A 26,264-nucleotide genomic window follows, 5' to 3' on the forward strand; every position below is an offset into this window, starting at 1 on the left:
ACAAATAAAACTTAAAGGCATATTGCTGAATATTATCCTATCAATAAAAAACAAAAGGTGATAAATTCCATCCTTTAGCTTACATGAATAGCTTATATAGATATGGAATAGGAGTATTACAAAGAAAGGAATGTGACTTCCATTGGATTCAAAAAGCAAATCAAGGTGAGCAAGCAGGCTCAGCAGGTAAGTGCATCTGCTGCCAAGTAGCCTGACAACCTGACTTTGATCCCTGGGACTCACATAGTGGAAGAAGAGATTTGACTCTTGTGAGTGGTCTCCTGACCGACACATGTACACACATACCCTCCAGCATAGCCACACAGAATAAATAAATTGTTAACAAGCAAGAGAAGTGGAGAAAGAAGCTTGAAAACAATTGTTTAGTCTAATACTAGTTATGTAAATACCATATAATATATATACTATAATTATGCAAAACTTATTTTATATTATACTACCAACTAAGGTTTCCTGATAAGCCCAGACTACTAAAGAACAGCAAGTCGAGGAAAAAACACAGGTCAGTCACAAGCTAAATGATCCATGCAGTAGAATTCTAGCAAACTTTAGGTTCTATAATATTTTCTCCCAATGTACCTCTGCTAACCTGTATCATACAACATACTGTAAAAGTATTTTATGTATATATAATAAGATTAGATTCCTGAATAAGTTTTGATACCTTGAATTTGATTTTCCACATATTCAAAAATTTAGTACAATTTATGCTACTCATCAATAAGTATCTTAGATCCATATTTTGTAACATTCTTCATTCATAAAGAGCTTTGCCACTTTCTATTTATGTGGCAAAATACATGGAGAGTCTAAGATGACTAGGTAATGTGTATATAAATGACTATTTTATAAAAGATCAGAGATGGATTATTCATCATAACAACAAAGCAAAGGATACCAAAAAATTATAAGTGTTCATCAGTGAACCTATATCATTGTGTTCAGCTATTTTTCAGAGATTTCTCTTTTAAATATTATATAATGAAGCAAATACTATTTTTACTACAATGGATCCAAATAGTAAGCCAGAACTGAAAGAATATAGAGCCATATGTTTTAGTCATATGAAAAAAGTAGTATAAGCAGAGAAAAAGTGAGGGAAAAGCCAATGACTGGCTGAAAATACATTAAGTGCCGGGGGAAATGCTACTCCATATGTCACAAGCTAGATTCTTCCAAGTCAACTTAGAAACTTTATAAAATTTCCTACACTTTTCATATGAACCAGAAGCTAATTTGCTTATAGAATTTTTAAGCTTATAGAAAAAACTGTCATAATTACTTTTACCTTTTTATAAGTATATAATGAATATGCCACATTTTTCATAATTTTTAAACTAGATGACTTTAAAATTTTAAAAATTTAAACTTTTTAAACTAGATTTTGCAGAGATTAGTATACACCCAATTTATATATTTCTGGTTCAAAAAGAAAGACTTATGTAAAAAGGATTAATTTATTTACTTATTTAACTTTATTGTTTAAATCTGGTGCTCAAGGTCAAGGCCAGAGCCCTGTTGGTGTTAGACAGGCAGCACACTGCTGAACCATATCCACAGCCCTGTCTCTGTTCTGTGTAATATCCTGAAATAGCTAGATCAGGAGAGGTAGAGAGCTAGAGAGGAGAGAAGGAGAAGAGGAGAAAAATGAGAAAGAGAAGCAGAGAGGGGGCAGAAAAGGGATAGAAGGAAGGGAAAAGGGAAGAGGAGGAAGGAGGGAGAAGGGAAGAGAAAGGAAGGAAGGAAAGAAAAGAAGAACAGGAAAAGAGGAAAACCATAACATGTAAGAAGCATTTCACTGAGAGCTACGCCATTGTCAATTCAATGTCCAAGGTTTAACAACAAAGTTTAACAACTATTCTTGGTTAGCAATGCAGGTAAGTATTTCTGTGAGTGCTAACAAAACAACAGCAACTACCAAATGAAATGGGTTTGTGAATACTTCAGAACAGCTACTGGTTCTCTGCTACCCATTAGAAAGGCTAAACTGGTCATTAAGCACTGTCATCAAACTTGGCATTTGCTTTTTCTTGGCATCGTCAGATGCCAGTTTGTGTCACCCACTGTTCACTTACAGTCTCTATGGGAATGGCAGGTGAGAACAGTACTTAGGCCCAGTGTGCCTCACTCTGTATTTCTGACTTAACCCAAGAAATCACTAAGTTATTGGCTCTTCTCCCACGACAGAATCTTTGACTACAAACAATGAAGCAGCTTTTTTTCTAGGTCTACTAATGACAAAGAAGATGAAGGGTTTCAAAATGAAATGTAAGAACCACACAAAAGATGTAGGAACTTGCCAGTACTCAACACGCAGCCCACACCAGTTCTCACGCTTGCCTATCATCAAAAAGTAGAGACAATTCTCACATTATATCATCTGAAAGGACCTTCTGTTCTTTTCCTGCTAGTGAGTGAGCCAAACTGTGCTGTGCCTCCTTCAGAACAGGAAGCAAGAAGGTCACCTTCCAGGCTCAGTGTAAAGCATCTGGTGGTGTATGGATAAGCAGAGAATACAGTGCAAATAAAACATGGAAACAGTTACAAAATATATCAAACTTAACCAGAGGTCACCGAACAACAAATTAGAAAAAGTGAGGGAAGAGCCCTACCTTGCAGATCTTGTAGAGGGATTCCTGTCCGTCTCCTCCAGTGTCTTTGAAGTAATCATGTGCAGGAAATGTACGATGAATATCTCGAGTAATAACACTCTCCTGTGCAGAGTCCTAAAGAAGGAAAAAAAAGAGTTGATTATACATATAAAAATTCTTTTCAATTATGTAAAATAATACATATACATAAAAATTTAAGGTACATAAAAAGTATACCTAAAAAACTAGCCTTTCAAAATAAAAATAAAAAAGTCATCAGGGAGAGACAGGAAGTGAAGGCTCTTTTAACCAAATCTGATGACCTGAATTGGATCCCCAGGACCCACATGGTGGTAGGAGAGAACCAACTGTTGCAACTCCACATGCATGCCATGGCACGGACATACTCACACACATACATATACACACACAAATTATTTGTGCCCACACAAAATAAAATATAAAAAAAATTCTCCTTCTAACACTTACTTTATCTAACAAAGTGCACCACAACTTATATCCTTTCATATGTCTTTCTACAAGGGTGTGTGTATGTGTGTGTTTATATGGGATGACTGAGAGAAGAAACTTGTACACACATATTTCCACAGACAAAGAGGATGTTTCTTTAACTTACTGAGGTCAATTACAGACTGTTCCTTATCAAGACAGAACCAGTCTCTAAAAAGAAGGAAATACATCTGCTTTCACATATATTATAACATTTTTCTATTTTGCCATTTCATAAAGAACACTTTTGGATGTGTGTGTGTGTATGTGTGTGTGTGTGTGTGTGTGTGTGTGTGTGTGTGTGTGTGTGTGTGTGTGTGTGTATGTGGTTGTGTGTGTATATATATATATATATGTTGTTTTAAAGATTTCTAATTTATTGTTTTATTTATGTTTATGTGTGTGTTTCTGTGAAATTATGTCATATGTGAAGGTATCCACAGAGGGCAAAAGAAGGCAGGCAACAGAGCCCCTAAAATTGGAGTTACAGTTGGTTGTGAGCCATAAGACACTGGTGTTGGGAGCTGAACTCAGGTCCTCTGGAAAAGCAACTCTTTTAACCATAAGCCATCCCTTCAGCCCCCTACACTTGTGTGTGTGCGTGTGTGTGTGTGTGTGTGTGTGTGTGTGTGTGTGTGTGTGTGTGTGTGTTTTCAAGGATAAATTCCTAAAGTTCAACAGCTAGGTCATGTACATATTTTTAAGTTTGTTTTGCCTTTTGGGTTGTTTTCAGGACAGGTACTCATGAATTCAAGGCTAGCACTGGACTGGACTCTCCTGCCTCTATCTCCAGAGTATAAGGATGGATGGATGTAGTATGGATCACTATACCTAGTTGTACTTTAAAGTTTGATAGGGATATTCTCCCTCTAGAGCTGCCATAATGACATGTACTTCAAATAATAATAGAGCACATATTGCTTTACATGCTAAATAATATGTTTTCTATTTTTTAATCATGGACAATATGGTGAATGAAACATTGAACACAATCCTTTAAAGACTATTAACTGCCCCCGCCCCCACCAAGACATATATGAAGCTAATTATAAAACTCATTCATTCCACAAATAAGAATCCTACAACCACAATATAGAAGCTTATGTTTTAAAACATGAATTTAAGAAGTGTTTTTTATAGAGATTTGGAAAATGACAGCTCAACATTGTGTAAAAATCTGAAACTTGTTAAAAAGGACTGATTATAATCTTAATTTTATTTTAATTCTGGAAATGTTTGTTTTATCTCTATTTAAATGTCAAGAAAATAGGATGAATACTTGGAATAACTTTAATGATGAAAATACTCTGTTCAATTCAGAGAAGCATCAAAGACTGCTAATTGCAAACTAAATGTATTATTTAATGTCTTGCTTCCTCAAAGGTTGAACAAACCCCCTTTACACCTCATATCAGAAAGGGAAGGATGTTTAAAACGTGAGTTGCTTTAATGATGCTGGTTCCTTCTCCTTTTAGCTGATAAGTATACAAGGAGCGGGCAGCTGATCCGCCCAGTTAAGTCAGGACCTTCTCTTGCTGCCTTTTTCACTTCAGCTGCTACTCCATGCTGGGTGGTAATTAGATCTTACATCATGTAGAGAAAGAAAGGAAGCAAAATGACAAGTTCCAAATTTGCTAGCACACATTTGATAAGGCAGTCCAGAGAACATTTAGATGGCTTACAGGAATGGAAAACTGAAGCTGAACCAAGATGGAACTTTTTTTTTTTTTTTAAAGCTTAAGTAAAAGGAATAGATATATAGAAAATTGACACTTGACAAATAAATAAATTTTCTAACATAGTGAAGACTTGGGAGAGGTCTGGAAAAGGGTGAGCAGAATGCTATATATAAAAAATTATATTACAGAGCTAAGGATATGTATCTCAGTGGTGGAGCACTTGTTTAGCATGTGGAATTCTAGATATGAAAACCCAATAACCACACAGACTGAAATGTGCACTTCCCAGGTTTTTACTGATGGAGGGTTTCTCTTTCCATTTCACTTGTAACCTATGTGAAAAGATGATGAATAAAACCACACTGCCATGGGTGATGAACTTCAGGGACAAACACGTGCCCATGGCCTACAAGATAACTCTTTGGATTTTGCAGGATACTTATGGGGAAAAATCACTAGACCCATCTTCCTTAGAAACTGCTTACATCATTGAATCTTTACATGGTACCAAACAGTCTGATTAAGAGGAAGAGGAATTGGTCAAAAATTTCTAAAAAGCATATCTGCATAACACTAAGCATAATTTTGTCTATGCATTCTTGATCTGCCTTATTTACAAAACAAATGGTCAAAAATAAAGGAAAATAAAACCAACACTTTTCCATAACTTTTCCTTTCCTGAGATTTTTTTAAGTTCACCCATTACAGGGCCTCAAATGGACAACTACTCTACTGTGTTTACAATTTTAAATGCATCTAATTTGAAATGATATATAAATAAAGACACAAAGTATAATGTGCTATAATTTGGATGGGGTTTTAGTACATCACCTAAGGGTTCACACATTGGAAGTTTAGTTCTAATTGAGGGATAACAGGAGATGGTGAAACCTTTAAAAGGTGGGTCCTAGTGTATGGTGGTTACTTCAGTGGGTGGAGCACAGTCCTTAAAAAGTATTACTGTAGTTTTTGTGGATCTCAGTGCTGTGGGATGGTCTGTATGGCAAATGTGTTGCTGATTAGTCAATAAATAAAACACTGATTGGCCAATGGCCAGGCAGGAAGTATAGGCGGGACAAGGAGGAGAATAAAGCTGGGAAGTGGAAGGCTGAGTCTGAGAGACACGGCCAGCCGCCACGATGAGAAACAGCATGTGAAGATGCCGGTAAGCCACGAGCCATGTGGCAAGGTATAGATTAATGGAAATGGATTAATTTAAGCTGTAAGAACAGTTAGCAAGAAGCCTGCCACGGCCATACAGTTTGTAACCAATATAAGTCTCTGTGTTTACTTGGTCGGGTCTTAGCGGCTGTGGAACTGACAGGTGAGAGAGATTTGTCCTGACTGTGGGCCAGGCAGGAAAACTCTAGCTACATCTCAGTCTAAGTCTTGGGAGAAAATTGTTTGAAAAAGAAAGTAATAGCTCCTTCACACTCTTCTTTCCTGTCCTAAGTCATCTCTCCCTCTTCACACATGTTTTCACCACCATAAGGCCACCCATCTGGGTGCTCAAAATTACCCAACCTTGGGTATTTTGTTATAGGAATAGACAGACTAAGGTAATGTACAATGTTCAAAATAAAGGAACTTAGCAAACCCATTACCATCGCGAGTGAGTGTGTGTGTGTGTGTGTGTGTGTGTGTGTGTGTGTGTGTGTGTGTATGCGTAAGTAAATGGGATCAAGATACATGATGTGAAAAACACATAGAATAAATAAATAAGTAAATATCTTCTCTACTACTCATTTTATATACTAATTTATTACTGCAAGCTATAGTTACTCTACCCATCCTATAACACCATACTTCTACTTCTCTTTTTTTTTGGGGGGGGGGGGAATCATCCAGCTGAAGAAGGGTCAAATAATTCACCAGATTAATGTGTGTAAAGGGTTTCAGGTAAAAAACAGTTATTTTTATATTTCTAGAAACCTTTCCTAGTACAACAGGAACTGATATGAGGTTATTTTCTTGAAAGACCTCAAAGCAGAAGTTGTCTAAGTCATGGCAATTGCCTCCACTGTGAGAATACAGAAATCACCCTTCCATGGACTTCTGCTTCATCACTGTACAGACCCCCAACATGACCCATAAGTTATTTCTCAGGAGACACAGTACCTATTCTGCTCTTCAGAATCCACTGTAGTGGCTCAGCAGCCAGACTCTGATATTCCTTCTGTTTTCCTTACTATACCAACAGAATTTGAAACAAATTATTTGTTCTTATGGAATATCAGTTTCTCTATGAAATAGGTTAACATCAAATATATAGTATTTAGAATGAAATAATGCAAGTAAGAGTGTTTAACACTTTGACTATTATACATTGAGCATACAATATTTAACTGTTTAAATTTTTTGATGAGTATATACTTCAGACATTTTACAGACCTTCCATACTTTAATAAAATAAATTACTATCTTTGAGTAGCATAAACATCATGATTTTGAAGTCCATTCTCTCAATTTATGTATGATTTATTAATCTATACATACTCTACTCTTAACTACTTACCACACATACATGTCCTAAATTATGACTGATTCTATTAATCTACTAACAAAATTAAAATGAGAAATTATTGGTTTCAGGTTTCATATAACCCACCCAACAGAGAAAGTTATGGACAAATATACTAAGAAGGAGGATGAGAAAAATGGTAAAGTTGTGGCAAAATTTGTCAAGGCACTCACCATTTCTACCACTACTTTCAAAATCAGATTCTAAAGAACAGAAGAGTTGAAGTACCGATTATGAAGAGGACCATGGCACTGCAATAACTGCACTTCTCCCTGTGGACCATCACCAAGAACTTCACCTACAAAGTCCTACAGGGCCTCCTTTCTCTCACCTTCTTAGGTTAAGTCCATACTCCAAGCTGTTTTGGGACCACAGAGCAAGAAGAAGTTTGTAACAAAGTCTGAAAGGTTCATTTTTATCCTGCATGCCCAACTCTATCACCATATAGAAATGGAAACCTACCTGTCAAATTTTCATTTTTTCCAAATTTTTAAGTCCTAAGACTGAACCTATCCTAAAAAGGTAAAAATCTCTAGTAGATAAAACCCATGGTCCAATAGAGGTACCATGCAATTTGCTGAGTATCAGTTTAAAACCAACCCAAAGAGACATGATAAAGAGTTTGTTTTATCTGAAAGTACATTCAAATTGAAGTTTCCTATTAAGAATATTGCATGAGATATTCATCCAGTGCCACCTACATACCTGGCATTCTTGTGATTCTCATAATTCCTACCAGAAGAGAATCATCATTTACTTGTTTCTTGTAGTAAAAAAGGCAATACAGCACTCAACTGTCAAGAAGCATTAGGAAGACAGGCTTGGAAGAACTGCGTCCTATTATTTTTTATGAAACAATTTTTGAACTGCCAAGAACTAAACGGCATTATAGTGAGCATGACTATTTCCACACATGGCCTTAACAGGTGTATGAAATACCTGACGACACGTTGATTTTTCATATTCCTAGCATCATGAGAGAACCTTTTCTTATCAGTCCCCATGTCACCCGCTAAAGCAGAAGCTGTGCTGTCACTTCATATCTACAACAAAATCAATCCAACTTTATGAGCATCATTTGAATCTGCCAGAGATATTAAAAATGCCAGTGTGAACTATCACTAGCCACAATCAGTAGGAAGATAAATGATTCACAGCTAAAAAAGTTTTGACCTTAGAATGTGTCTTCTATTCTTACCCTACAGGGACCTTCCTTCAGTTCTATGTTGGATGGTAAACCATCAAAAACTGGTCTGCTTATGTGTCCCTGAAAGCAGATGGGTTTGCAGTGGTGGGTCTCATTTATCTGCCTTGATGTTTGCCAAAAATCCAAAGAGTCAGAGATGAAGCGAGAAAGTTTAGTGTTTTCTAGATTAAAATGTGCTGCTAAGATCATGAGCAAGAAACAGTAGCAAAATGCTGAATCATTACCAATTTTATCTCTTGAATATGGAGACTCCTCTCCATATAAAGGCAAAAGATAAAATCAAACAATCATATTATAAATAAGCTGGGGCTGCAGAGATGGCTCAGTTCTTAAGAGCACTGGCTGCTCTTCCAGAGGTCCTGAATTCAATTCCCAGCAACCACATGGTAGCTCACGACCATCGTAATGGGATCTGATTCCCTCGTCTGGTGTGTTTGAAGACAGTTACTCATATACATAAAATAAGTAAATATATTTAAAGTAAACAGATAAATAAATACATAAGTTGCTTTTTATAAGCAACACACACATGTTTCTTAATGTCTAAAAGCCTGATATAAAGGTAATATATAATACATATTCTGCCAATAAATGAAAATAAATCTCTTAGGGGAATGTGGCAACTATAAGAACTAAAGGCAGGTGGGTGTAGTAAAACACACCTTTAATTGCAGCACTTAAGGAGGGAGAGGTAGATGGGTCTCTGAATTGGAAGTCAGCCTGGTCTACATACTGAGTTCTAGGAGAGCCAGAATTATATCAGAACTACATTTCTCAAAAATTATAATTAAAATTTAAAAAAAGAAAGAAAGAACTAGAGGCACAGAGATGGGAAGGTGAGGAGGAAGTGGACTTATAGACAGTCAATACTTATGATGGGTACTGTCCAGGGTTTCTATTGCTGTGAAGAAGCACCATGACCATGGCAACTCTTATAAAGGAAAACATTTAATTAGGGCTGGCTTACAGTTTCAGAGGTTCAGTCCATTATTATAATGGCAAGAAGCATGGCAGCAGGCAGCATGCAGGCAGTCATGGTGCTCGAGAAGGAACGAAGAGTACTACATCTTGATCCACAGGCAACAGGAAGTGAACTATCATACTGGGCATAGCTTAAGCATATATGCAACCTCAAAGCCCAGCTCCACAGTGACACACTTCCTCCAAAAAGGCCACACTCAATCCAACAAGGCCACACCTCCTAATAGTGCCACTCCCTATGGGCCAAGTATTCAAATACATAAGTCTATGGGGGCCATACCTATTTAAACCACCACAGGTACCAAGTGCAAAGATGGGATCAGAAGCATGGGAATAGAACAAAGCACCTCATTGATATTATAGCACTGCAGAGTATGGACAACACATCTGAGGTTACTTTTAGACTCAAGATAAATATCTCAAATACACTAAAGCTACACTCAACTCTTTATTCAATCTCTGGGCTTCTAAGAGTTCATTATTCCAAATTAAAGATTCAAATGAGGCACATGGTGATGTCAAGCCTCTGTCAGCAGGAAATATTCTTCTTTCAGAATAAAGGGCAAAAGCTGAGCTCCATGCTCTTGTTTGTTGTTAAACATATTCCTAGTTTTATATTAATTCTTATATTACTGAATTATGATCAAATTGTTCCTTTAAACTCTTGAAATAACATAATTTTACAAAATAGCTCTATATGTATCATGGAAAGAATAAAAAGTAACATTATTTTGCTTTTTTCAAAAAATCTCTCTGATAAAAGACACAATTTGGTAAATATGCCTAATTTAAATTAATCATTGCTTTACAGATCTTTAACTATCCATACACCTTTTTATTGGTTGAATGAAATTTTTGAAAGCATTTTATCCCTCCTCCAATCATTCTAGATTCTTCTTTTTGAAGCTCTTCAACCTCAGTTATACCTCAAATAGGGTGACAAAAAGTCAAATGTATGTAAAATAAGCTTTCAATCTGCTAAACAGTTTCAAATCATTTGTGTATTCAGCAAATACTTTTCCGAGCTTTCTCTAAGAATCAGACCATTTCTTGGTGTAGAGAACATAGCTGTTAGCAAGATGGTCTCCACCTCTACGAGGATATGTCTTCAAAGAAAGAGTAAAGCATTAAATAAATATGCAGCAGTGGCTGGTTAGTGAAAAGTGCTAGGAAGAAATGAAACATGGACAGTGAGGAGAGGCTAGCACTTTAAGTAGAGTGCCTTTGCTTCAGAGTGAAAACACAAATATTTAGAGAATGAACATGAACATCAGAGAAAAGAAGTAGGAGTAGGAGACTTTCATGTTTTAAAACATTCTGTGGTCATTGATTGCAAAATGTCTTAAACAGCCCAAAATTTATTCCACTTTTCTTGATTAATATTATCTCAAAACTTCTAAAATATAACTTAGATAATTTTACAAAATACTTCAATTTATATGTTTGATAATATACTCCTAGTTACACATATACCTATAAAAGCTTATCATTTATAGTTTTATTTAACATGTGCCAATGTGCAAGAAGGCACTGCAATAGTATCTGAGAGAATTAAAAAGGTATAGGAAAGAGTCTGTATGGTTTCTGAACAGCAGAAGGCTTAATTAACATCTACTCAAAAAGATGAGTGGGAACAAATAATGATGAAAGCAAAGATATGCTAACAGACAAATAATTCATATAGGCAATGCTAACTATAGGAGTTCACTGGAAAATGTGGCTCCAAAAGTATTCAGGTGGAATAGTGGTCTTTCACATGAGACAAGCAGGTTGTGATGGGCACTGCAGACAGCTAGATGGGCTCAAAATGGAAGGTCTGTGACACTAACAGCAACAGTGGTGTGTGCAGAGGCTCCAAATCAGGAGAGCACTTGGAATTCTCAGGAGATAAGATTTTAATTGGCTAAGAAGGGAATACATAAAAGAAGACATTGAGTACATAGAGATTGTGGAAAGGTGATCTGGAATAAAAAACATTTTAATTTAATCCAGTAAGTAATGAAGAGCTATTTCATCTGACTTAGTTTTAGGAACCACTCTTTCAGTTTGGCCTTGTGTGCTTTTACTATTTGAAAAATGCAGGCGGATAATGAAGAAAGAACAGTATCCCCAAAGAGAACTGGCCTTTGACATTGGATATTTAGAAGTGATCACTAAGCTCATATAATATCATGGGTGCCTTGGTCATAATGTGACCAAGGATGAGGGCTTTGAGCCCCATGGTTGTAGAGAGACGTGGAGACTAAAGGAAGGTCACACTGGCTGCATGTGACTGAACCCCAACAAAAACTCAGCTCAGCATACTGGTTTGGCCTCCTTAGCTAGCCATAGTCCATGTATATTGTCATACATTGATGTCAGGAAATAAATGTCCATGACTCCAATGGGGTAAGACAGGATGCCTTGTTTAGTGCTTCTCTTGGGTGTTGCCTTTATACGCTTCTCTTGGATGGCTTTATTTTATTTCCTTTACACATGAAAATTTCTAACTGGGACAATTACAGCTTTCCCTAGGACGTGGGGTTGCCTCTAGTGAATTATACACCAGATGAGGGTTTTGGTTTGCATTTGCCTCTGGTGACAGGTCAGGGCAATTTGGTGTGGACTCTAACTCTGCAGTTGGTTAGACTCATAAATCACCCAACATTTTTCTTCTTAAAGTCAAAGCTGTTACATAGGTTGGGCTGATCTCTCCCTCACAATCCTTCCACAGCTTCCCAAGTGTTTAGATGACCACTGTGTTCCACTGTGCCCAGTAAAATCAACAAATCTGAAGACTTCATTGTGGTATTCTCACAAATAAATCTGCTGAGTTCAAAGTTATCACTACAAACATTTTCCTGTCTACAACAAGATATTCAAAATAAAAGTTTCTTTTGATTTTATTTCAGATAACTTCTTAAAAATCTGGATATTTAAAAATCTGATGGTAGTTGTTCAACATGAGGACTTCAATTTGGACCCCTAGTACCATGTAAATACCAGGTACTCTCTGTAACCTCAAGGCGTATGGTATAGAAAGGCAATTCTAAGAGACTCATTGGCCAGACAGTCTAATCAACTAGTCAGCTCCAGATTCAGTGAGACACCATTGCTCAAAAAGAATAAGTTGAGAACAACTGAAAAACTCAACATCCCTGGTCTCCATTAATAACTGCAAATGCAAACACAAACGTGATATATTGACACATTGCCAAACCTAGATGGGCACTAGAGTCATGGGCATTTATATCTGACATCATTGTACATATGTATACCACACACTGATATATTGACATAGCTAGATGGGCCCACTGAGGTCATGAGCGTTGGTTTCCAACATCATTGTAGTACACACACACACACACACACACACACACACACACACACACACACACACACGACGAGAGAGAGAGAGAGAGAGAGAGAGAGAGAGAGAGAGAGAGAGAGAGAGAGAGCGCTTTTACTGTAGATCCTCAGAGATTACATATAACAGAACTACTGTTAACCATTTGATCATTTGTTTAAGGCAACACTTATACCTTATTAATGAATTGAAGCACATAAACTGAAAAGCAGACCTTTTAATTATTGAAATAATCTTGCTAATTCACTTGTATAATAGATCACCTGGAATATCTAAACAGAGTCACTGTATTCTAGCCTTGTTTATCTATTTAAAGAAAAAAACCTGACTAGTTCAGTTTTCTGCATGCTGAAAGATCTAAATGAGGCACCGTATATATATGAAAACTACATTAAAGTCAACAATTCCTGTATCCCGGAATATGGGTTTTAAAACAGGCAATTGATTTTTATACCAAATCAACTTATATAATTCCCATTTTATCCCTTTTTATGATGGTACATTTACATTGATATAAGTTGTTACTTGTCTAAGAATAGAAAATGTACAAATTATGTTAATACTAAAAGAAATAGGAATATCTAAGAATGAACAGCTCTGTTCCTAAGAGACTATATGAGTTCTCATCCTCAATCATAAAGCCCACTTCAGTTAGTTAAATGTCTTAATTATATCTAGTAATGAGGCCTTTTTGCTTTCGTAAATTCTAGTTAATGTTTCATGTTTCTTTCCATATAATGTACTTTTTTCATTCTTCCCATCCAAGAGAGTCAATTGCAGTTTCTTCAAAGCTTCACTTATTCTACTTTTGGAAGCAGAAGGAATCATGGAGATAGAACAGAGTAGAAACCCTTTTGTAATAAGGCCAGATCACAAGAAAAATATACATAAAAAGGAGTTATTTATATTTTATGTGTATCAGTGCTTTCCCTGCATGTATGCCTGTGCACTACATGCAAGAAGTATCTGTGGATCCCCCTGGAACTGGACTTATGGATAGTTATTCGTGTCACCATGTAGGTCTTGGAACTGAATCCAGGTCCTCTAGAGGGACTGAACTATTGCTCTAGCCCTACATTTTTTTTATTCAACACTTCTTTTTTTCTGTGTGGGTCCAAAAATGCAGGTTATCACTCATACTTAGATAAGGATGCATTCTAGCTCCGGGAAAAAGTCTATCATTTTGTAGTTCTTTGTTCTTTCCTTGACTCACTCCTCATCTTAAAGCTCTCCTTAGGAAGGGACACGACTGCCTCTGACATCAACAACTAACTTTCCTCTCCTGGATCTTTACTAAAGCAGATGGCAAACCATTTTGACTATCAGTATTATGTGAGGAGCTGCTTCACAGCACATTTTCCAAGATCTTACTTAGATTTGCACTCCCAAAATCTCTATGGCACTTGCAACCAATCTGTATTTTTAACAAGCATCTATGTAACCCACCAGGAAATGTGCAAAAACTGTTATCTAGGAACTACATGTCCAACAGAGCTGTCATTCTACATTTAAAACTTGAGTCCAAACCTCACTTAAGAGTTTCCCCATAGGTCTTCATTCCCACTTCTGAAGAGACACACAGGATGACTGTTTCTTCTCCCTTTTACCCTGATAACCATTTGGTTCTCTGAACCTCGCTGTGCAGTTAATTAACTGGAATTCATAATTGGATGCTCCCTTTTGTTTGCCACCTTCAAGTGAGCCATTATCAGTTCTTGCTTTTGTTTTCCTGGTACCTCAGACTTTAGTAGGCAGTTGGTAAATAAGTACTGAATAAATGAGAATAAGAAAAGCAGGCAGGGTAAGCATGTATTTGCTTATTATGTAAATAAGCAATGACTTACAAAATTTCACAGCAAAATACATACTAACAGTTCTGCAATTCCAATACTAAAAAAGACACATGAAAATAATTTTTAAAAAAGTAAGATGTTTGTCTCCTAAAACAGAAATAAGGACTCCTACCTACCCTTTTGTGTTTCCTCCAATAGTCAAAATGCTGTTTGGAGTTTTCTTATTAAGCCTTCTATTTCAAACTAGAAGTAATTTAAAAAGGAGAGACAAGGCAGGAGAGGGAGGTCTGGGATATAACTTAGAGGCAAAGCAGCTGCATAGCATGCATGAGGCCCTGGGTTCAATCCCTAGCCCCAGAAAAAATACTTACACATGTAAAAGATAAAAAGATGGATGTATTCAAATGTTCCATCATTTTTTAAAAGGTTCTCTGTATGTGGATGTGTGCACATGGATATATATGGTGCATGTGTGTGCTATCTATGTGCACATTCATGTGAAGGCACATACACATGAGCCATGGCAATGGTGTAAAGGTCAGAGGACAACTTTCCACCTTGTTTGAAAGAGGTTCTATTGGTTGCTCACCAGTGTTCAAACCAGGACAGCTGGCCCATAAGCTTCAGGGCACTCTTCTGTCCCTGCCTCCCATCTTATCAGAGGAGTACTGGATTACAGACATACACTATGGCACCTGGCTTTACCTGGGTTCTGGGGATTCAAACTCAGGTCCTCCTACTTAGGTAGCAATTGCTTTACCTATGGAACCATCTACCCAGTCCTAATGTATCATTTTAAAATAAGTAATTACTTTAATAAGAAACAAGTCACATAATTAATAGGTTCAAACCGCTGACAAAAGCAAACTATATTAAATATGTTTTTAAAAAAATATCAGGTTTGGGCCAGGAGTATAATTCACTGGGAGAACATGTAATTAACATATACAATGCCCAAGACTTAATCTCCAGTATAAACAACACCCACATCTTAAGTTTATTATTGACATGTTAGCATTTTCTTAGTAAAACAGCTTGAAGTTGACAGGGTTAGGTAAGAATCAGAACATTCCTATTCAGTGTACCTCTGCATTGTGGTATGTAAAAGTACTTCAAAATTTGGGGGCTAGAAACTATGGCGAATTCTTTGCCACTTTTAAAATACACCCACATGCCTTTAACCAATATACATATTTGCTTTTGGTTTTTATGCTACTCAAGTCATTTTTAGGTAATTTCTTCTTAACAAACCCAAAGAACTAAAAAGGGACTTTAAAAGTCTGAATTTGTAATAAAAGTTAAGAATATAAAATTGCTATGAAAACTGAAAAAATTTTAAAAGGAATTTCACTTACTTCTCCCATGTTAAGTGTGGTATGTGCTATCTGACTTGATTCATTGGCTCTGGGAACTAAAAGAAGGGCCCATTCTATGAACTTGACTGGTTCTAAACCTGCTACTACAAGCCAAATCTCAATACTGTGTCCAAAGTTTTCAGTTGTTGATATCAAGCTAAAACACAAAACATTTTTGCATGTTAATTAGGTAAATGTTAGAAAGTTCACAACACAAACACAATTTGTATTTTCATTAGACTATCATTCAGGTCACCAGGGATGTATCCCTTGCCTGAACTATTGTCCAGCTCAGAATTTTATTTACCACTTCATGTCTAGAGAATTTCAACAGCTAATATATCATCACATCTTTACACAGATTTATGAAGCAGACATTTTGCTCAAATCAACTCAGATTAGGCTAAACTGCTTATGAAGACAGTTAAGTGTAGCACCTTACCTAAGAAGCAAACCAAAAGAAGTGAATATTTCTAGATGCCAATCATGGATGTGATATTGTATCAAGATCATAATGTAAATGAAGCCCTTGAAGGCAACTGGGCTACTGTGGAACACAGTACATTTTTTTTTTTAATGCAGCAAATGTAAGAACTACAGGGACAGAGAAAGAATGGTGGCTGGCTTTCTTTACAGAAGAAAAAGGATATAGGATGTAATTTTGAGTATTAACCAAGAAGACACCTCCATTTCTGCACCTAAGGAAATTCCCATAGGAAGCTAGGGACAGACAGAGAAACCTGGCAGGGAAGCAGACCTAAGGAGCACCTCTAGACCACTGCCCACGAAGAGAATAGAGGAAATTAGCAGCCTGACAGAGGGAAAGAGTGGCATGAGGGGGCATGGCAATAGTGCACAGCAGAAGGACTTTAACTTGCTAGCTTTCTGCTTGTGGATGCTGAAGTGAGAGCTCAATAGAGCAACTGTTAAAGAACCAGTCTCCTATGAGGAAAACCAATTGAGTCACATATGCTGAAATATATAGACTTTGTCTTCTACGTCCATGGGATTAAAAGCCTCTGTTTTTGTCCCAGCTTTAGGGTTGTCACATAAAATACTATGTTTTGAGAAACTATACATAAGAAATACATTAGATTTTAGTTGTTGATTATTATCAACTGACATTTAAGTGGTATTTTGTATTTTATTCATTAAATCCTGCAGTCATGCTCACACTGCAGTGTCAGGAAAATAAATTCTGAATATATTCAGATGTTACTTTAACTCTGTTTAAACTGAAGGTCTGAAAGGTACCTTGTTTGATATTAAAATATTGCACTGGACTTCTAATCAAGCTGTGTTAATTTACTTGGTGAAAGTGGGGAGACACTTGGTAAAGTTACAGAAACCACGATAAATAGAATGACAAAGATGTGATCTAAACTCAAAGATTGGAGGAAAACAAGGACATCTAGATAACAATGGACAGACATCATCATTAATGAGAACACTGAGTCAGAGAGGCCCAGAAAAACCGAATTGATGACCCAGAAAGCGAGATCAGATTAAGATACAGAACTCTTCTGAAGTCCCAGAACACAAGGAAGCAGGGAGCAGACAAAGATTTCTCCAATGAAGGAATGACAAAATCAAAAGCCAAATAAAGGAGATTAATCAATTGACATTTGAAAATTTCCCTAGTCACCTAAGAAAGACATTTTGAAGTTAGCACATGACACAAACCTACACTTGAGATTCTAATGCCTTAGCAGACGTCAAGTTGTTTCTCCGGTATTCAAACTGAGAATATTTACGTAAAGAATTATCAGGAAACAATCTGAAAGACAGCGGAATTCATGGATTGGGGAAAAACAAGCAATTGCTTCTTTAAGGCAAATAATTCATAGGCTATATATTTTCAGTAGTTATATTTAAATAATGAATGTTAACATTCATGCTTCAATTTTTTTCTCAATGATGTTACACTTAAATATTCTTAATTATTTTTCTGAAGAGTTAAAAAACTTTTTTCTTTTCTCTTTTTTCTCTCTCCATTTTTCTCTCCCTCTCTTTTCTTTTTGAGACAGGGTCGCTCTATGTAGCCTGGGCTAGCCTGGGGCTTGCTAAGTAGAATAGGCTGGTCTTGAACTCACCGAGATCCTCCTGCCTCCACCATGCTGGAGTCAAAGCATGTACCACAATGCCCAGTGGTTTTTAACTCATTTAATTTTATGGCAGGCACTCTATCTGATTATAATTTTAAACATTTGAACAAATTGTCTCTTTAAATGATAAATTATTTAGCTGAAAATATTATTTTTTCTCAAATTGTACATTTTAAAGTTCAGAATCTTAAAATGAAAATAATTTTAGCAGAGACTTCATTACTTTGTGTGGATGTATTCTACACACGCTCTAGGACACTTTCACTAAAACCATTTCTATCAGCAATGTCTATCTTTTTGTTTGAAATTGGCTAACTGCTTTCCTCCCAGGGCTCCAGGCCTGTTAACTTGACATCTTTCACTCTTCAAAGATGGGACTCCCAAGGTCGGGGAGGGAAGTCTTTGGAGGTATGCAGCATGGGTTTAGCACTCTAAAGCTGGTGTAAACCTGGGAGAATGAAGCCTAAAAGTAAGGTGGACAAAAGCAATGGCCAACTTTACTCAGAGCATCAGACAATTTATACCCTGAGGGTTAAGAAAGGTCTCATGAGTAAGGTTCTCATGAGTTCAAGCTGTATATAATTATAAGGACAAGCCACATATGGCAAAACATGCTTTCCCACAGAAGCATATAAATAAGTAACAATAGCCAGTGTAATGAATAATACAAAGCAAACTCACTCCTATCCAGTATACCAGGGTCGGCATGAAAACATATTCGAAGAACAATTCTGTGTTTCTGAAGAAACTGGGGTCACAAATACTCAGAATTCCCTTTGCACAACTCCATTCTTGGACCACATTCCAACAAGCATGTACTTAGGCTACTAGCAAAATAAAAACAATAAAAAATAAGGACAAAGCTTTTTTTTCTCCACAATTTGATAGCTCAAATGAAGCAACAACAATACATTTAGGTAGTCAGAGTGTAAAGCGAGTTTGCTGAATTTCCTGAACCTTGCTTTATGCAACTTCTAGCAAATCCATTGGGCCCGGTCCTACTTAATTGGGACAAACTTAATTTTTTTTCTACCTGCCCTGTAAAGAACAAAATACTCGCTGGGCAGCAGTGGCGCACGCCTTTAATCCCAGCACTCAGGAGGCAGAGCCAGGCGGATCTCTGTGAGTTTGAGGCCAGCCTGGTCTACAGATCGAGATCCAGGACAGGTACCAAAACTACACAGAGAAACCATGTCTTGAAAAACCAATAAATAAATAAATGAACAAAATACTCCTTCAAGCAGGAGACTGTGTAGGCCTCAAAAAAAAAAAAGGAACAGGAAAAATATTTTCCTTTTCATTTGGAACATAAAGCATCATTTGAAAGGGCAAAAAGGAATACACGGGAGGGTTTGGAGGGAGGAAAGGAAGGGGAAAATAAAATCTCAAAAATAAAAAATATTTAATAAAAATGTAACTAATATACTAGTATAAAAAATAAAAGACAAAGTCTCTCCACTAAGTTTATAATGGCCTGGAATTTGCTGTGTAGCCCATGCTGATTTTGAATTTGCATTTCACTGCATCAGTCTCCCTATGCCATCACATCAACAGATTCATTTAATGGCATTTTATATAACCAAAGGTACCTGAAATTTCACCTCTAAGCTGGGTTGTGGTGGCGCATGCCTTTAATCTCAGCACTAGGGAAGCAGAGGTAGGTGGTTCTCTGTGAGTCTGAGGTCAGCCTGGTCTACAAATCGAGTTCCAGGACAGCCAGGGCTACACAGAGAAACCCTGTCTTGAATAACAAAACAAAACAATCACCTTAACCTGTAGTCAACATTTAAAACTCTTAAAATATTTTGTATTCTCATCTCACTGTCGTTTATAAAAAGTGATATGAAGTGTTTTTACACTTGCACTTTGTTCTGATCTGCCACATAGTAAGTGCTTCACAGAACTGTGGATGCAGGCTGCTGTATTGTGCAGAGTAAGTCTAGAACTTAACAGGGAAGCAACATTATCTTCCTTCCATCATTTGGTTACAAACTTTATTCTGTTTATGGAATTTTGGGGAGGGGAGAGAGACATGTCTTTTGACAAGAAGACATGAGAAGAATGGAAATGAAGTTCTTAAAATCTGTCTTCTGGAGTTTCACAGAGAAGAGCTGCTTGGGCTCCCATTTCTTCCTCCAGTACTCCAAGATGCCCAAGTCTCTGCCAGAGTGGCCAAACTCATAATTAAGATTGCTATTTCCCATTCATGTGTCATACAGAATAGAATACACAATGTTTTACCCTAGCAATCTAGGCTAATAGACAAACACCAGTGAAAAGCACAATGGGGCATGGTCTTAAATATTTTCTATAGACTGGCTTCTAAAAACTCCATGGTGTGCAGATGTCTGTAATAACTTTTGCTCTAGTGACCATAAAATACTACAGAAAAAATATGCTTAATCTTTACTAATGAGAAAAAACTAATTTTTCGGAGTTCCTGTAAGGTAGTATGAATACTGATTAGGGTATCTAAGCCCTATCTGGAGTCTGTTCACTCCAGGTCTTTGAATCCGCATTCATCACTATGAGGAAGAGCAAGAAAGATGACTGTCACAATGGAATGCTCATTTTAGAAGGCAGAGTGAAAAAATGGGCTAACACCAGAAACAGGTGTGCTGGCAAGAGGCTAAAATCCCAGCATCAGGAGTTGAGGGCCACCTTTGGTTATGCAGCAAGTTTGAGGCCAGCCTGTTCTACATAAAACCCTGACATGAATGAATGAATGAATGAGCGAAATGAGTGAGTTAATGAATGAGTGAATGAATATAACAAAGCAAAAAACCCAAGTGCTTTCTTAAACAAGTTCCTAATGTTCCTAAGCTTTGTTTTCTGTTTCTTCCCCTTAGTAAGATGAAGCTAATCATTGACAGTTGGAGTCCCTGACACATAGTAAGCATCCTTTAACTCACAGTGAATACTAAGTCTGAAAATCTTTTGCATTAATTTTATAGCATGAGGGCAGCAATTCTACCACATAGCAGTTAGGGGACTTCTAGAGCTTTCTGGTGCTACCAAGATCCATACTCTAACCTTATAAGGGTGTACCATGGTGAAAGGATTGAAGGTTAGCAATATATAGCCATCACTGGTACTTCTCTGTAAACTGTGGGAACTCTAAATCTTTGTCATTGTTTCACGGTTATGATTTACTGCTCAACGCTGTTGGAAATAATCAGAAATAGAAGGAAAAAGAAGATAGTTATTACCAAAGTACAGCTCATATAGTCATTTCCTAAAAAAATGCTTCTGATTGATGAGCATTCACAGATGATATATGGTATGTTAGCTTTATCACTGCCACACCTGACAATGTCAGTTTAAAACAGACAATGTTCATTTTGGCTCATGGTTTGGTCCACAGTCAAATTGTCCTGTCATTTTTTGCCTATGACAATGCAGAACAGTATTAAGGAAAGCAAAGATGCTCACTTTATGGTATTAAGGATACAAAGAAAATAAGAAAGGGGACAGATACAAGATCCATCAATACACAATGACCTACTTCCTCTAACTATGTCCCACTCCTGAAGAACTCATTAAAGGCATGAACTCATCATTCATGTGGTTAGAGCCTTCATAATCCAACAACCTATTAATTGTCCCACCTGTGAATACTGCTACATTGGGGACCAAGCCTTCAACCCATGATTCTTATGGGATAACCTTCACAACTAAACTGCAATATAGAAGGAGAGTAGTGACAGTTTGCATACCACTGTACTAGCATACAGTAGACTTTCAAAGAGTCTTGAAACATCTTACTTCCTAGGAAATGCAGAACAAAAAAGAATACAGCATCTATCTTCCTTGGAAAGAACTTTTTAAAGGCAACTTTGAAATGAATTTGTTTAAAATGGGCTCTTAATATAGGTGTGGGATAAGGATAGAATAGTCATAAGCCCAACCACCCTAATTGACTATATAAGAAAGTGCTGCTGGTTATCTAGATAATAGAAAATCTTTACAGGACGGGGTGGGGGGGGACGGACAGACGGACACATTTGTTTCCTCTCAATCCCCTAGCTTTTTGCTACATGGTTATAACAGCACTTGGAAACATAAGAGTTAAGGCTCTGGTGAGAGGAATTTTCCTGTCTGCATAAATAGAATCCCATAGAAATCCTTTTTTGTGTGGAGTTAGAGATTTACATAATTTGAGAGTCTTAATAATGTGTATAGTACAGATGCTATAGTTTGCATTGCTATTTTTGGTTGTGAAAAGAAAAAGCAACCTGGATTAAAGCACATGTGATTTTGAAACAATCAAGTACCATGGAATTGAAATGCATGGATTAAAGGGGAAAGTTCTGGCATTAATAATTAAAGAGAACAGATTTCTCTTTCACAAATCTAATTCAATGCCATCTTGAAAAAAACCTCTTGGGAAGCCTTGTTACTTCTACTTTCAAAGTAACACTGTAACTCCTAGCTAGGGTTGCAGTGACCACCAAAGTATCAAGCACAAAGGGCATTTTCCCATGTGTATATCATGTGAAACAGAGAGCTGTAAAAGTTAACCATTTCCTCTATGGGTTCCTGAGCACATCTACCTTGGTTTCCTCTCTCCTCTTTGTAGCTTGTCTCTTTTGCTACCAGTTCATTTCTATAAAATTCTCATGAGTTCTTGTCTCCTTTTCTTTTGAACCAAGAGTCTTTTTTAGATACACAATCACTTACTTTTATGTCATTTAGTAATGATTCTCAAATTATTTCTCCAGGATCCTGACCTACATTTTAAATTGCCTACCAATCCTCTCCACACAGTTGCTTCACAGGTACATCAAACTGAGTGTCCTAAAAGTCAAAGTCATCGTCTCCTTGAAGCATTCTTTCATTTTCATGCCCCACTGTGGCTCACTCTCTTCACATATACTTACTTCTTCCCACTGTTAGGCTTTGAGCAGCCAGAGCTATGTATCTGTCACAAATCTAGGTTATAACACTCTCATAAACCCCAGCTAGAACTCATACCATCCTGTCATCATTCACCCCAAAGACTCTCATCTCCTCCAGCCCTTGGCAGGCCTCTATTTTGTGCTTCTTTAAATTCAACTACTCCCAGCATTCACATACACAGAATCATTATAACATGTGGTCTTCAGAGATTGGTTACTTTAACATATCCCTTATGTTAAAATCTCTAAAAATCCATTCATGTCTAATGATTATTTCATTTAACATAATACCTTAAAAAAACTCTCTATGTTATACCATGAAGCAGTTTTCCATTCTTTTTATTGTTCAATTATACTACATTGTATGGCTTTAGCACATTCTGTTTATACTATGGATATTTTGGATATTTCTACTTTTTTGTTGTTATGAGCAATGTTGATATAAATACCTATACATAAGTATATGCTTTTAGTTTTTATAGGTACATATATGTGAACGGCATTGCTATGCCTCACAAGAACTCTATGATATCCAAAGCAGCTGCAGTATTTTCTGGTCCTGAACAGCAGTATATAAGAGGCAGATAAGTGAATAAACAGGGTACATCACTTCACTTTTGATCTGCACTTCTCTGATGGCTACTGCCATTAAGCATCTTTTCATAGGTTAGTTGGATGTTTAAGTTTTTATTGAGAAAAATATTTCCTCTCATATTTTCAGGTGGGTTGATTTTTTATTGATTTATAACAGTCCTATATATATTCTGGATTCTAGATCTGTGCTAATCTTTGTGATTGCTTTTCATTTTCTTTATGGCATCTACTGATTCAAAATTTGAAAGTTTTAATAAAGTCCAACATTTTCTTTTGTTGTTTCTGCCTTTGCCTTCATATAAAAAAGAGTCACTGTCAAATACAAGGTCATAAAGACTTACCCTCAACACATTACATTTAATATGCCTTTATACATAGACTCTATCCCACCCACCTAAAAGATAGTTCTGCACTCATGAGCTATGACAACTATGTAAATTTGCATGACATTTTAAAAAGGCATGGTACAGCATCTGAAAAAAAGATAGCAAATATATCTGAAGTCAGATATCTGCATTTTATTTCTAGAAAACTGTGACTTTAATAACTACTTTATCTATACTTTCTATTAAATAGTTAATATTGAAAACATTTATTTGTATGTCTGACAATTACACAGCATAAGTAAAACAATTTTAAAGTCAAAAGCAAACTGACCTAAAACCACCACACTTTTAAAAGTTCTTGCAAGTTTGGTTTTTTTTTTGTTTTTTTTTTTTGTTTTTTTTTTAAAGATTACATCAGAAGCTGGAGAGATGACTCAATTGTTAAGAGCATTTGCTCTTGCAGGAGACCCAGGTTCAATTCCTAGCATCCAGATGGTGGCTCAGAACCATCCACAACTACAGTTCCAAAGAATGTGATGTCCTCTTTTGCTCTCTGTGAGAACCAGGCATACACATCACACACACACACACACACACACACACACACACACACACACACACACACACACACACGAATCTTCTGCCATCACTACCAAAACTAATGTAATCTTTTTAAAAGATTTTTTGATTTATTTTATATGTTCAAGTGTTTGTTGTTGTTGTCGTTTTGTGTGTGTGTGTGTGTGTGTGTGTGTGTGTGTGTGTGTGTGTGTGTGTGTTAAGTGTATCATGTGTAAGGAAATCAGAGGACAACTTGTGGCAATAGAGTCTTTCCTACTTCCCAGGGATAAAATGCAGGTCATAAGGTCTGGCAGCAATTGCTAAGCCACCTCACAAAAGTTTATGTCAGAATGTATAATGCACCTTCACGAAAGTTGTGTAATTAACAGAACTGCTACATTTTCACCATTATATTTTCATTGCACCACTCTGATCTTTTCTGGGTATCACTTCATAGTGGATTACAAACAAATTCACTTCTTTACAAACATATTGCCTTAATTTTATTCAAAAATTCTACTATAACTAATATTCTATACTTCTTATATCCATGTTTGACATTTTAAAAATTCCTAGTCTTATAGTGTAATTTCTTTGAAAAAAAATTTAAGGTTTACGTGTATAGGTGTTTTCCCTACAGGTATATCAGTACCACAAATGTGCCTAGTACCTGCAGACACCAAAAGAAGATATCAAATCCCCTGAAACTGAAATTACAGATAGTTCTGAGCCACCATGTCAGTGCTCGGAATAGAACCTAGAACCTGTGGAAAAACAGCCAAGGCTCTTAAATGCTGATCTATCTGTCAAAACCCTGGCATAATTGTTTTAAGGCACAATGGATGAAAACAAACAACAACAACAACAAAACAAACAATTGGAGTTGGCATTTTCTTTGGGCCACCAAACCCCAAATCATGACACAGAGACCTATTGTTATGAATGCTCAGCCTTAGCTTTAGACTTATTTCTAGCTAGCTTTTTTTTTTTAACTTAAATTAAGTCATTTCTATTCATCTATATTCTGCCTTGTGGCTCATTTACCTCATCTACAAACTGTCCATCCTGCTTTCCTGCTTCCTCCATGTCTGGCTGGCTGGCCCCCAGCTGACTGGCCAGCCCCTACTAACCTTTCTCTGCCTAGCTATTGGCCATTCAGCTTTTTATTTGACCATTCAGGTGCCTTAGGCAGGCAATGTTAAGAAAGAAAGAAAGAAAGAAAGAAAGAAAGAAAGGAAGGAAGGAAGGAAGGAAGGAGGGAGGGAGGGAGGGAAGGAGGGAGGGAGGGAAGGAGGGAGGGAGGGAAGGAAGGAAGGAAGAGAAAGCAACACATCTTTACATAGTTAAACAATTATTCTGCAACACAAACAAATGCAACATATCTTTACATAGTTAAACAAGTATACTATTCCACAACAAACAATACCCTTAAAAAAATCAAACTTCAGCTGGAGGGGGATTGGTAGATACCTTTAATCCCAACACTTGGGGGGGCAGAGGCAGGTGAATCTCTGTGAATTTGAGGCCAGCCTGGTCTACTGAGCTAGTTCTAGAACAGCCAAGGCTACACAAAGAACCCCTGTTTCAAAAAAACAAAAACCAGAAAAAAAACTTCAAACAAGCAAATACAAACCATTTCAAAGTTCTTTCTCATCTTACAACTATTATTTAAATATACAGCAGAATGGTGCTCACATAAGCTGTTTCCAGCTGGATGGTGTTTTCTTCAGCATTTAACAAAGTGTTGGCAAGTGAGGAAAGAGAAGATCAGTATGA

At 36.8% G+C, this 26,264-nt stretch overlaps 1 protein-coding gene across 5 annotated transcripts in view; it reads right to left on the bottom strand.

The window, feature by feature from the left end:
• The window catches only part of Rabgap1l (RAB GTPase activating protein 1 like), a 589,856-nt gene that overhangs the window by 249,771 nt on the left and 313,821 nt on the right, over positions 1-26,264 (bottom strand). For all 5 annotated transcript variants that reach the window (XM_052737345.1, XM_052737344.1, XM_052737348.1 and 2 more), the window contains one exon: positions 2,634-2,747. In XM_052737345.1, coding sequence (XP_052593305.1) covers positions 2,634-2,747 — 114 coding nt within the window. The remainder of the gene's footprint in view (positions 1-2,633; positions 2,748-26,264) is intronic.

This window comes from Peromyscus californicus, unplaced genomic scaffold, assembly GCF_007827085.1.
Source record: "Peromyscus californicus insignis strain IS unplaced genomic scaffold, ASM782708v3 Scaffold_14__1_contigs__length_90479793_seg_2, whole genome shotgun sequence".
Classification (NCBI taxonomy): domain Eukaryota; kingdom Metazoa; phylum Chordata; class Mammalia; order Rodentia; family Cricetidae; genus Peromyscus; species Peromyscus californicus.